Source organism: Elgaria multicarinata, chromosome 1 (assembly GCF_023053635.1).
Source record: "Elgaria multicarinata webbii isolate HBS135686 ecotype San Diego chromosome 1, rElgMul1.1.pri, whole genome shotgun sequence".
Taxonomy (NCBI): domain Eukaryota; kingdom Metazoa; phylum Chordata; class Lepidosauria; order Squamata; family Anguidae; genus Elgaria; species Elgaria multicarinata.
In genome coordinates, this window is record NC_086171.1 from 103,684,665 (window position 1) to 103,698,511 (window position 13,847).

The window sequence follows — 13,847 nt, forward strand, 5'->3', positions numbered from 1 at the left end:
CTGTAACTCAGGATTGTGTGTTGAACTTTGTGTGTTGAGCCTTGAACTTTGTTGCAGACCTCTACAAATGTGTGAATATACAGAAAATATACGGATCAGGAGAATAACGGCCTGTTTAGTTTCTGATCATTCTTGTTGACTTTAGCTGCTCGTGGAAACAAGTCTTCATCTTTGAATTAATTGCGTAATCTTAGGTTTTTTTTAATATTCTATGGAATATTGCATCCCTTTCACGAGTCCATTCCTAGTCTATTTTGCTTGCTCTTGTAGTCTGCTTGGCCCTGATATGGGTCTTCTTCGCTTGCCTGTTCCTGCAGCCATTCCAGCAAGCCATCCTCTGCTTGCTTGTTTCCCAGTTTGCTCCCTCTGATCTACAACTATATTGATGCTTGGCTTTTATTTGGATCATAGCAGGGAAATTCCTGCTTACTCGCCCCATGTATTACCTCTGCTAGTGCCTTATCAGGCATATCTTCACACTTCCTCCTCCTTTTGCAGGAATTCTTTGAACCCTGCCTGGCCCTTCCTTGCTTCTTCTCTGTAAGTTCCTGTATACTGGAGCAGCAGGAGACATGTGAATCAAAATGTCTCTCCTGTTGCAACAGGTCCAGTGCAGACTTATACTCCCCAAATGCTCACTATACTTTAGCTTTAGCTCTAGCTGTGATTGTGTCTAAAGTGGCCCATGCCTCTCCTCTCACACAATGACCAGGTTCACACAATACAAGTACCCACGTTCAAGGTTGAGTGTGGGTTGCTGTTGAACCACGGGTTGCTGTTGAACCTTGATTTATGTTGTGTGAACCCAGCCACACTAATAAACCATGGTTTGTTAACCATGAATAATCCATAGTTCACAACCCAACAACTAACCATGGATTCTCTTCATGGGTTGTTTGTGATTAACAAACCCTATTTTGTTAGCATGGCTGGGTTCACACAACACAACCCATTGTTCAACGACAATCCATACTCAGCCTTGAGTGTGGGTTGTTGTGCTGTGCAAACTCAGCCATTATCACCGTCTGACTCCCTGACTCCCTTAAACATGGTTTGGCATTACATCTGATCACCTCAGCGAATCGTGATAAAGAGTGCTCCTAAACTTCAGTTTAGAACCCCAAGGACTGGGCCTGAGTAAGATAAACTTGCTAGGCCTGAGGTAGAAAAATGATCAGGACAGCCTAGGCCTGTGTTGCCAGTAAACTCAAACAAAATTACTAAAGGTTCCTAAATCAGAAAACCTATTTACAGGAAATTCACATGCCTGCTGGCTAGATATTTGATTGAAGAGGATTGACAGTGCATCATTTGGTGCTCCAAGGCCTAGATTCTAAAGGCTAAATGTGATTTTCATATTTTATTACTGCCTTAATAGAAACTCTTTTACAGTAGGGTTGTAACACTTTGAATTGAAGAAAACCATTCTCCTCCTGACTTGTTCCTGAAGAGTTACTGGAGTGTAGGGGCTAAGAGACTACAATGAGCACGAGAGAGTTTCTGTTCATGTCTCACCTCAGCTATCCCTAGGTGGCTTTAGGCAAGCTTCCATCCCTCAGCCTCTGCCCTCACCCCTATCTGCAACACGGTTAGAGGTAGAATTGGAAGGGGCCTGTAAGGCCATCAAGTCCAACCCCCTGCTCAATGCAGGAATGCAGCTTAAAGCATACCTGACAGATGGTTGTCCAGCTGCCTCTTGAATACCTCTAGTGTGGGAGAGCCCACCACTTCCCTGGGTAATTGGTTCCATTGTTGTACTGCTTTAACAGTCAGGAAGTTTTTCCTGATGTCCAGCTGGAACATAATATTGGCCTGCTTTACATGGTTGTTGTAAGGATTACTGAGAAGGCATATGAAACACTGAATACTCAAAAAGTGCATTATTATTATTATTATTATTATTATTATTATTATTATTATGTGGTGGTGATGATGATGATGATGATGTTGTATAATTTGTCTTTGGAGGCTTCTGCCATTTTGTGTATAATTACTCGGGTTTGTTTCATTTTAATATTAACAGCAAAACAATACAAATATGAATATTACTTTCATAACTCTGTGTGTGTGTACATGCACATGTTTGTGCACTTGTGTTGATGATTCGTGTTGATAATCTACTTTTCAGCTGTAGAGAGAGAACAGATTAAAGGTTTTAGGCTCTTGTTCACTCGTAGAGGCAATATGATCTGTGCCTCAGTCTTGGGCCTAGTGAGTGACTCACGCAGTGAATTGTGGTAATTTAATATTTCAAGATGGAGAGGTGCATTGATTTTTAGAGCAGGTGAAAATAATGCAGAAGCACTGTGTAGCATGCATGGGGATGGGGCGGGGGGAGCAGGGCAACAATCTAATTTTGGCCTGGTCACAATAGTATAGATTTTCCACCCAACTCAGCAGAAAAGCCATTTTAAGGGCACAGAAGCAGCAGTTGCAGTGTTTTCTGCATGTTGACGTGCAGTTATAAATACCTGGGACAGCTAACTGCAGCCTTCCTATTTTGCTACAACTGGTCCATCACTTCAGATCTTGAAGTTTTATTTTATCTGTCTGGAAATATTTTCCTCCCCTCCTCGATTCATATCTATGGCCTTTCTGAAATGTGAGCCTTGCAGGCAGCCCCAGGGGTTTATCTCAAGGTCATGTATTTTGGGTAGGTGGGAGTCGAGTGGGCAAATGTGGGTTTTCCTCTTTCCTCCTCTTGGCTTCGTTTAAGCTAGCTTCTTCTTTCTTTACCGTGGTTGACAGTAACAGGAGGACTTCTGTTTCTTCACGTATGACTCTGCAAAATCCAGCAAACTGTGTTAAATTACTGGAGGTGCTTTGATGATGTTGAACAGTTTTCCTGAGTGAGCATGTTAGCAGAACCAGCCAAGCCTCACTGCAATATTTGGTTAAGCCTGAACTGGAGTAAAACGCACATCTTCTCTTCCAATCCAGATACACACTATTTTTTTATTTTTTATTTTTGCCTGTTTGTTTTTCAAAGGAGACAAGAATGTTTATGAACTTATCCATTGTGTTATGTGCAGCAGTATAGGTCCTCTCTCTCTCTCTCTCTCTCTCTCTCTCTCTCTCTCTCTCTCTCTCTCTCTCTCTTAAAAAAAACTTTTTAGGGGATAAAAGCAATAACCTAGGATAAAACAAACAATCTCTACAAAAGCTTTTGAGAGACTCCAAAAATAGTAATCCTGAAACAAGGCAATAGCGAACACACCATTAGATCTGAAGAGAGAGAGAGAGAGAGAGAGAGAGAGAGAGAGAGATCCTACCCTATGGTAGTTGCCTGTTTATGCTGAAGGGCTCGTGGACGTTAAAGGTTCTCTGTTGCAGACTTTTGGTTTTTTTCCTGTACAAATGAGATCAGCCTCTTTAGATTTCTCTTTCTAGTTGGCCTGCCTATTTCTTCTTGTGATCCTTCTTTGCCTATCTAAGCAAATAATTTTGGAAACTGTCCCAAACTCTCTCGCCTTTTACCCATTTTTTGCATCTTGCAGGATAGTTTTAGAGATAACGACGTTTACATTTCAATGAGGAGGGAAGGCGTGAAGCTCTTAACAGTTCAGCAGGATCCAGTTTTCTTCTCCCATCTCTCATCATGTTAAATTTTGTTTCCTTTAACTCTTCATGGATGCACTGTGCGGTAGAATTAATAAAATCAGAATCTATTTTCCAAAAGCATCACAGGAAAACACTGCAGAAGGATTTGCTGGGGATTTGTCATGGTTATATTTGGATGAAGAAAACCTTACTCTTCGGAACCTGGCTGATTGTGCCTCTCCTTTGATGCCGTGGATCAGGACAGATAGGGAAATATTCTGTAACTGAGGAATGCTCGCTGTTGGGTGTCTGTTAATAGCCTGAAAGTAACTGATGAGGAGGATGTGCGTTCAGAACGATTGATTGAATAGCTGCAGTCTTCTTTCGTGCGTTTCCTCCTTGCTCTCTGCAAGCTGTAGAGAAGGGAGGGGGAAGAATGGGAGAAAACCGGCTTTCTCTTAAGTGGAAGTAGCACGGATCCCAAGGGCCAGGAGGCCAGAAATGGAAGTTTAAGCCGCATCTGTCTCCTGAAAGGAGAACAGCAGGAGTAAAAAAAAATAAAAATGCCAGCCACCAGAATCATAGTTTGCTCCGTTCCTTTTCGATCCAGGAGATAACAATGGACTTTTTCTTAGGATGTGTTTTTTCCTATTCTGTGCTCAGTGTGTTTCAGTTAAGCTGGATTCCTTTAAGCTTAGGTTTTTGAACTGGAGATGGGCAGCAGTTGTGATAAAGGTATCTATGTATTATTATTTTCTCTGTGATGTGTACATATAATACTGAGTAAAATCAGGAAAGAATCTGTCTCGTTTGTTTCGGTAGATTTAAAGGTCATGCTAGCAGAATAAGGCAAAAGTGACCTATCTGTAGAGGTGTTTTTATATTATCTACCATCAAGTGTAAGAATCTTTTGATAGCCTTAGGCAACAATCCTATGCATGCATACTTTGGATCAAGTTCTATTTAATTCAGCTGGACTTGATATGAGTAAACATGCATAAGTTTGGACGATTATTGTCTGAACTGTCAGTTAAGGCAAGTTATCTGCATGCGACTGAACTTTGACCTTTATCAAATTGTGTCCAGCACAATGTATATTAGAAGCTTCCTTTTTTCACAGATTGCATTTGGCAGAATTAACTCTCTTCATGCCTGGCTTTAAGCAGAGTACTTTGGTGTTGCAGGTAATGTGTGTGTTGTAAATTTGCCAAGTGAGCATTGAGCACAGCAGAATCTTTTAAATTGCAGGCAAGTCCAGGATGGAGCTTAATGTTTGCTTTGCAGACAAGAGTAAAGTTTCTATAACTTGTAAATAGTGAAAAATGTGCCTGTGCTTGGGGAAAATGTTCTTTCCTTTTCATCATCTCTTTTTCCCCTCTCCGTAGAGGTCCCAGCAGAGAGGTCTCCTCGCAGACGGAGTATCTCAGGGACAAGCACATCAGACAAAACCAACCCCATGGATGCATCAAACACATCTCCATTCAAAGTTCCGGTAAGTGCTCCTTTCATGAGGGTCCTCTCCCCCATCTGAACTGCAGGTTATGACTAAAATGATTTATGAAATAAAAGCATACCATATCAATTTGAGGTTAAGAACTCTGCTATCAAAAGGCAGATGTGTTATCAGAAGTTATCAGATAAATATTTAAATTGTAATGGACCCAAAATGTATTCCTGAAATCCTGGCTTTCTTAGTGCTTGACCCAAAACCATAAATGACTTCAAATCAAATAATGAACCGATTTCAGTATTAGTGTAATGCTTCCAATATCAATCTGACAGACTTTTGCTCTTTACCAAATAGAAACATGGTTAGGTCGGATTACACATCCTTCTCCTTGTCCAACTTTGGGTAGACTCACTTGCCTACTTTTTCCACCATAAGATTACTTCCATGAAAGGAGGTCACGAGAAGAGTCCCATGTGTACTGGAACTGAAAGTTTACATTTTCTACAATGTTTTTTTAAAACAGGTTTGCCAAAGGCCAGCCTACAATTTAAAAATATACTGGAATTTGAGCTTCTCATGGCCAGTGTCTTTTCTTCACAGCGGGTGAAAAAGCAATATTGTTGATCTGCATCTTGTTTCACACATAGGGGAATTTATCATCACAGGCTTGTGTGTTGGCCTTCAGTTTGCTTCAGTAAACCTTGATGGTTAGTTGGAAATTATTTGATTTTGTTAATCTTAATCCAAAGAGCTGGATTTTCTTCCCAGTTTTTTGTTTTTTTACAGTAAATTGACAGCACAGCCAGTCTCAAATTTCTGTAGCTGTTCTGCTGTTATTTTACTGAGAGAAGGGGAGTCAGTTACAGCACAAATCAAATTTAAGCTGAAGTGCTTTTTAAACAGTATACCAAATAGAGTTACACTTTTTTAAAGGCAGCATTCAGCTACAATAATCTGGTCTTTTTATGGTCTACTTAATGGTCAGTAATAAACTGTGGAAAGAACCTTTTGTTCACATAATTTTGGGTTTTTTTTTCTATTGAGACATTTCCCCCTTGTCTCTCTCATTATCCCTTGTCTTTGTTCTCCTTCCTCTTACTCCATTCCAAATATTGAGGGTAGTAGTTTCTAGCTAACCATTGTTACGAGTTTATTTATGTTCTTGTCTATTTGAAATTTCCCCCTTTTAAAATGTTGTACATACCATCATGGATTCGTTTTAACAAGAGACAATTTCAATTTTCATTTAATGTAAGGTGCTTCAATATTTAATGAAAATTAGACATGTCCTTCAGACCAAAGGCTGGATGCAGATTTAGTCAGGCTTAGAGTAGACTCATTGAAATCAATATGTCAGTTAATCATGAGTAATTTGCCCCATTGATTTCAGAGTAAAGTCTGAATAAGGCTGGATCCAAATCCAAGTCAATGTTTGAGCATTTACTTTTTTTAAAAAAAATGGCTATTAAATTGATGACAGCTCCATCCGAAACAAATAAGCCCTGTTATTTCAGGTTTGGCTATGTCACAGTATATGAAATATCAGGTTGAGTATTGAGAAAGAGAGAGGGGGGGATCCTAGTGGTTTGTGGCTCATTTAGTACTTTTGACACAGGAGCAGGGTAGTTCCTTTGTTCAACCTCCTGAGAATTCACATTGGGAAAATAAAACTCTCCACTTGGCCTTTAGGCCCCTTCCAACTCTACTATTCTATGATTCTAATCTTTACTAAACTCTGCCAGTGATCAGTATATTCTCAGATCAATACTGTACGATTAATACAATAATATTTTCTTGAGGCTCAGAATCAGCCATAATTCCCAAACTTTTCCTAAGGCAATTTTACTTTCGCATATATTTTCAAAGTGTTTTATTAGAATACATATTTTACAAATAATGTTTGAAGCATGAGGGCCCATTCCCACGACTTGATTTCCAGACACAGAGAATTTACAACAACTGGAGTGGCTCATTTGTTCCTCAGTAGTCCTATGTGTTATAATTAATGAGGTTCTTTGGGCACTTCAGCCAATCAATCTTGCTCATGTCTAGAAATCATGCTATCTCAAATCTTAACTTAAAACCAACGGGCTGTGTGCTCACACATTTAGAATCCAATAGCTCTGTGCACATCGTACAGCCTCATTTCCTTGCCGTCAAAAGAGACATGCACACAGCTGTATACACAGTGCCCAGGATTTCCATAATGGCCCTTTCTTTCCTTTTATAGGATATGTGTTCTGTTTATGTATCACATGTACATAATATGCATGCATACATACACACAGACATGCACACACAGACAGACAGACACACACACACATCTGTTGTATCCATGGTGAGGGCATGGACCTGCTGCTCTTCCACACTTGGATAGTTTCTTAGATGTGTTTTTCTGGCCTTCAGAAATAATTTAATCTACTTGGTGCTTTCCCGTAGTTTGCCCATAAAGGCCAAGGACTGTATGGGAGAAGTGTTGGTGCTCATGGGCCTCTCTGCTGAGTTTTGAATGGCAATGCAACAGTTCTTAGCCAACATACTTAAAAGAGCCAGCACATGAATTGATGGCAACACCAGGCCACTTAGAAACTCTGGAAAAGTGCTCTCAAGAGAACATGTACAAGAGCCAAGCTGAATCAGTCCAAGGGTCCATCTATCCAGCATTCTGTTTACAAAGCATCCAACTGGCAATCATGAAGATCTCTTTCACTTGCTCCTCAAGAATGCTGCCACTTATTTTGAAATTATTCTGAACATCTTAACTTAATTTCTGTTCCAAACTTTGCTTTCCACTCTTCTGTTCTCATTGAAAAGGGTGGTAAAGTGTGTATTGGTATAAAGTGATAGATGGCATCCCAGTTATCAGATGTAATTAGCAACGAAGAAGAATTTGGACCTGAGGAAGTTCAGAATATGAACTGCCATTTCTGTGGTACTGTCAAGGTTCCTCCGTTACCTGGACCCCTTGATCAGCTCCTTAAAGATATCTTACCTCTTCAAGAGCCCTTTTTCTCATCTAATATCTTTTTACTTTCTCTTCTTAGTAACGTGGGGTTTTGGCTTTAGGCGTGGTGTAAATGACACTCTTGAACACCAGGTTTTAACAACAAATATTTACTAGATTATACGATATAAGGCAAAGACACATCAACATAAGGCATTTACTCAAACAGAGCTGTAAGACTTTAAAAGGCATTTAAAATAGAAATAAAAGAAATAAAAACGCAGTTTCTTCTAGCTTATCTACTCTTTCACCTGTAGGCTTTGGCCTAGAGCCCCTTCCAGCGTTCTCCTGGCTGTTCTTCAGAGTCTCTCTCTCTGTAGTTCTTCTCTCTCCTGTTGAACAGTTAACTCCACCCCTTTTTATACCCTCTCCCAGAACTGAAACCAAACTATTAGGTAACCTTAAACTGGGGGGGAAATGAAACTCAAGAATGCCCCCTCCTGTCAGGAGATTTTTGGGGCTTCAGGCTTAAACCAAACCCAAGCCTGTGTAGGCCTCAAACCTTCACAGTACGTTATGAGCTGAGCTCAAATTCCTCTAAATTCAGATCCAGCTCAAAATGGGTTGCCTGCCAGCCAGTGCGCCTTGGCCAGTTCTGTCCCTCCCCCCACTTCCCAAGCAAATTTATCCACGCCAAGCAGAATGTGGAATGAGAGGCAAAGAGAGCTCATTGGACACGTGAGAGACCATATAGGCCCCATGCTTTAAACTGCCTGGGTGCTCTTGAGCATCATTTTCACATTGGAAGACATAGAACCCCCATGCACATTCTGAAATGACATTCCTAAGCATGCTCCAGGAGCATCCAAGCCAGTTAAGGATGAGGCCTATAATGTTTCTATTTCTAGCAAGCCCTTTCTCCTGCTAGTTCTCCCTGGCCTTTCATCACAATCTGTCTGCCACATTGTCAAGCAGGTGTTTGTTTATTTGTTGTTTCAACCATCATGGTAATATCAACTTTACAAATGCACAGGTAAGCACACAAAAAAATTACAATACAAAGAAGTAAAATACCAAAAAGATACTAAAAAGGTTTTCATTAAAAGGTGCCCACAAATATGTAAAAGTTAGTTTTAATACAAAGAATTAAAATAAGAGACACTAAGAATTTACATTAAAAGGTCCATAAATGTATAAAGTCAATACTACTGATACATTAGAAGGAAAGGAAAGCAACCTCTCGTGCAAGCCCTGAGTCATTACTGACTCTTGGAGGGACGCCAGCTTTCGCTGACGTTTTCTTGGCAGGCCTTATAGCGAGGTGGTTTGCGTTTGCCTTCCCCGGCTGTTATTCCCTTTCCCCCAGCTAACTGGGTACTCATTTTACCGACCTGGGGAGGATGGAAGGCTAAGTCGACCCGAGCCAGCTGCCTGAAACCAGCTTCCGCTGGGATCAAACTCAGGCCGTGGGGAGAGTTTCATGTTAAATTTCATCATTACAGTTCACCATATTGACCTCTATGAATCTTCTTCTCAAGTCAAGCAAGTGGGAAAGGGGTGGTTAATGGAGGTGAGGATTTGGACCACATGATGCTCCTGATGCCATAATTAACAGTGCAGTAGGGACTGAATTCGGAATTGGGCTTGACGAGGGTGAAGTGGATTGAGTTGTTATTCAGGGGGTGAGAGAATACCGTATTTCTTCGATTCTAAGATGCCATCGAGTAAGACGCACACTAATTTAAGTACCACCAACAGAAAAAAAGCTTTGATTCTAAGGAATAATAAATGCAACAGCAATTCTAAGACGCACCCCATTTTTAGAGGTGTTTATATGGGGGGAAAGTGCATTTTAGAATCGAAGAAATACGGTAATTTCATATGTCAAGCTCCATTACAAATTAATCCAATTCGCCCATCACTAGATGAAACACCCTGCTGTCTCTGCAAATGAAATTATTCTCAACAGGAGAGACCTGTAGTCAATGTATTTCTTATTGATTTGTAAGCTTTGATATAAAAAGTTGGATTATTTACATTCACTGTACAAGAAAGTCAGTATCTTGAGAACTGTTGCAAGAACAGACTGGGGGGGGGAATCCCATAGGTGTAAATGAGTCTGGAAGCTGTTCCCAAAGATGTTTCAGTTCTTGCAATTGGGTTTTCTTACTTTGGCAAATTTGTACTTCTACGCAACGGAAACATGGCTACATGCAAATCAGTACTGGACAAAAGTACTGATTTTTGAACTCTCTACTGGAGAATTTGGCATAGGACTGGATTAACCATTAAAATAATGACTCTACAGGACAGATCCATGTTACACTGTAATTATCTAGGAGTTTTCTTGTGTGGCAAATGAATTTAGCCATCCCTCCTGCTTCCAGACTCATTTACGTTCCCCCAACTCAAAATATGGAGAAATGTTTAAAAACAGCAACACTGTCCTGGCCTGGTAGAAGAGCATGTTCTCTGGACTGAAATAGATTTTGTGTAGGATGAGCAGTATGTGCTGTGCCCCTTTCCAAAAGTCATCCAAAATGGGCAAAAAGTGGGCAAATTTCTTGTTCATGGCCACAGGAACATTGTACACATTGACCCTGTTCAGACAACATGCTAAGCCATGGTGTTTAAGTATTTTGAGCAAAACATTATGGCTTAGAGTGTCATATGAACCATGACTTAGCATGTTGTGTGAACCATCCCTAACCATGGTGGCTATATAACCATAGTTTAAACTCGCTCACTACCCATTTGCTGCAAAAGGGTTAGCAGCCTAACCATGGCTTAGCATGTTGTCTGAACAGGTCCATTGACTCAGTTCAGACAACATGTTTCTCTACGCAGTGGGAAAACTCCATTCAGTGGTTGAGTTTTTAAGAGGTACTCACCACACAATATGTTCTATCTCCACCATTGTGTGATTATGGGCTCCCATGGAGATGTGTAAAAGGCAACACGCCATTTGATTGACAGTTCCTCCACCCTCTCTCCTCTCCCAGTCCTCCTTATGGTATCCCATCAGCCATTGCTGCAAAAACCCATTCCCGGCGGCTCTCCTAGAGCAGCACTTGCTGCTTTCACTGCTCTTGCAAGGGAACTCTGTAGTCAGTGGGAAAAGTCAACTCCACGCAACAGAAAACTCCACAGAGCCCTACAGACAACACAATGGTTGTGCAGGAACTCTCCTCTGCACAGCATGGTAATTCAGCATGGAGTGTTTTCTAAAAAAAAACTCCACCATGGGGTGGAGTTTTCCCTCCAGACAACACATTTCTCAACGGTGATGTAAAAACTTCACTGTGAAGTTCTAAAACCACCGTTGAGAAACGTTTTGTCTGAACTAAGACATTTTGTGGCATAGTGGACTTGGTTGGACTTGAATCAGGAAGATCTGGAATCAGATTATAGCTCGGCCCTGAGATTCATCTTGAGTGGGTCACTGGTTGTATTTGGACATAATGATAAGCCAGAATTTCCAAGAATTCTAGTCTATCATCCACAAGCAGCATCCTCACGCTTGCTGGCTCCATTGTCCCATTTGGATCCTCCCACTTGCAGGAGCAATTAAATTAAGCAAAAATTACTGAGAAAGCAAATTCTTCCCACTAACATCTGAACCTAGACCTTGCCATGTCGCTCCCCTAACAAACCAGGAATGGGAAACCAATTTCAAACTCTGGCTTCAGACTCTGGTATGTTAGGGGAGTGGCAAACCCAGAGTTCAGGTGTGGATATAATGGGAAACTTTTGCTTCACAGTTTTGCTTCTGGCTTATCATGAATGATAAGCCAGAATTCTCAGAAATTCTGGTTTATCACTATGTCTGAATGCAGCCACAGACTCTCAGCTAACGTTTCTTAGAGTTATTATGATGACAAAATGGAATTAATCTGGAGAAATGTGCCCCAGGTCCTTGAAAGAAAGAACGGGAGAAAAAATGTAATAAACTGGAGTATAACCTCTTTTTGCCCCTACTTCCTGGATCCATGACATCATATTCAGGAACAGATTGGCAATCTCAAAATAAAGGCTTTATAAACGTGTTGCATTCAGGGCGTGTACTTTTCTTTTTCTTTTTCACAGACAGGCTATTTTAAAAACTCAGTTCTGAATAGAACATTCACTTCCAGTACATTTTCCACAGTTATCTATCTAGGCTCTAAACAGTGGCATGCATACAGAGAAAGTCACTCAACTGTACAACTGTTAATGGGCCTTTGTCCAGCATTTGAAAATTTTATTTACAGTTACATAATGTACTGCATGTGAGTGCTTCTTTCCCTTTTCTCTTTTTGAGGAATCTCTTCAAATAGCTCTCTAGCTGTGGAGTGCTTCTGAACCACTCATATTTAAGAGCTTCAAAGTTGAAATTTGGTTTCAGCTTCCCACTTAAATATCTGAGTTTGCTATTTTTTATTTTTTTATTTTTTTGAAATGTTGCATGAGGAATATCCTCAGCTTAGCTTTACTTGGCAGCTTTCACTTATATGGAATAAGTGATTGGGCTGAAGCTCAGAGGTAGAGCAGATGTTTTGCATGGATAATATCTCAGGTTCAGTTTCCAGCATTTCCAGATCCGGTTAGGAAAGACTCCTGTGTGAGACCTGAAGAGCTGCTTCCAGTCAGTGTAGAGTAGACAGTAGATGGATGAATAGTCTGACTCCGCATAAAGCCATTTCTTAGAATAAAATTATTATTATTATTATTATTTATTTATATAGCACCATCAATGTACATGGTGCTGTACAGAGTAAAACAGTAAATAGCAAGACTCTGCCGCATAGGCTTACAATCTAAAATGTAGGGGTTTCTGTTTTGGTCCAGCCCTTTCTGCATTGGATGAATTTCAAACCACTGTACCTGCTGGCAGGAATCTGGAAATTTGTATTTTTATTAATGTATACAGAAAAAAAAGATAGAAATTAGAAGCAGAGTAGCGGCTAAGATACTGGTCTGAAAACCGGGGAGTTCCCAGTTCAAACCTGCCTCATTCATGAGGCCTTGGCCAAGCTTCTCTCTCTGTCCCTGCCTCCCCGCACCACACCCATCTGTCCATCCATCCAAAGTGAAGCAAATACAACAGAGCAAGTAAAGATGGATCTGGAAGCCCAGATAGACTTCCCTGAAGAAAACGAAAGGCAGATATTTGTGTAGGAGCACTGATGAAGCCAATCGTTGGGAGCTGTCTTCCTCTGATTCATTCATTCATTCATTCATTCATTCATTTAGTTATTTATTTATTTGATATGTACCCCCCACCATTCTGCCAAGAAATTGCACTCAAGGCAGCTGGCAGAATTGTCTCAAGAAGAACACTTGTATACCCTTTATTTCTTTAAAATAATGGTGAGGATCATATGGCCCTCTGGTTGTGGTTGGACTGCAACTCCCATAAGACCTAGCCAGCATAGCCAACGGAGGTGCAGTCAAACAACTCGTGGAGTGTCCCACATTCCCCATCCCTGCTTTAAAGCATACTAAGTAAAACAAAAGATGGCCAAGCCATTTATATTCTACAGTATCTCTTCTGAAATGCTGTTTGTTCATATACCCAAGAAGTCAGGGGTGCAGAACACATGTCGTTTATCCTCCTTGTTGATACAACTTTATTCTCGACTGTAAATTTGCCAGTTAATACTCAGATAATTGGCAGTTTTCAGTGTTTCTTTTGAGTGGAACTGCCACTGTCTAATGGACCATAACTGTAGGAAATCTTACCTGACATGTATCCTAAATTTTCCTTTGTTATGCTAGAGCTACTCATTTGTTTCAGCTTAGCATCTTCCTCTTGGGTTGATTTCATGCTTTTCAGATAGATGCCAAGGCAAAGTTTATCAAAACCTTCTTTTTTTGAATAATAGCTTTACCAAGCAGAAAGCAACCCACACAAATGAATCTTTCTAGCTATTG

The 13,847-nt window shown here is 40.5% G+C and overlaps 1 protein-coding gene across 10 annotated transcripts in view; it reads left to right on the forward strand.

Moving 5' to 3' along the window:
* Window positions 1-13,847, forward strand: part of RASAL2 (RAS protein activator like 2) — a 254,018-nt gene that overhangs the window by 165,874 nt on the left and 74,297 nt on the right. For 9 of the 10 annotated variants that reach the window (XM_063134272.1, XM_063134281.1, XM_063134231.1 and 6 more), the window contains one exon: window positions 4,926-5,032. In XM_063134272.1, the coding sequence (XP_062990342.1) occupies window positions 4,926-5,032 (107 nt within the window). Of the gene's footprint in view, window positions 1-4,253; window positions 4,276-4,925; window positions 5,033-13,847 lie in introns of those variants that run through there. The other variant, XM_063134308.1, reaches the window with a different exon arrangement.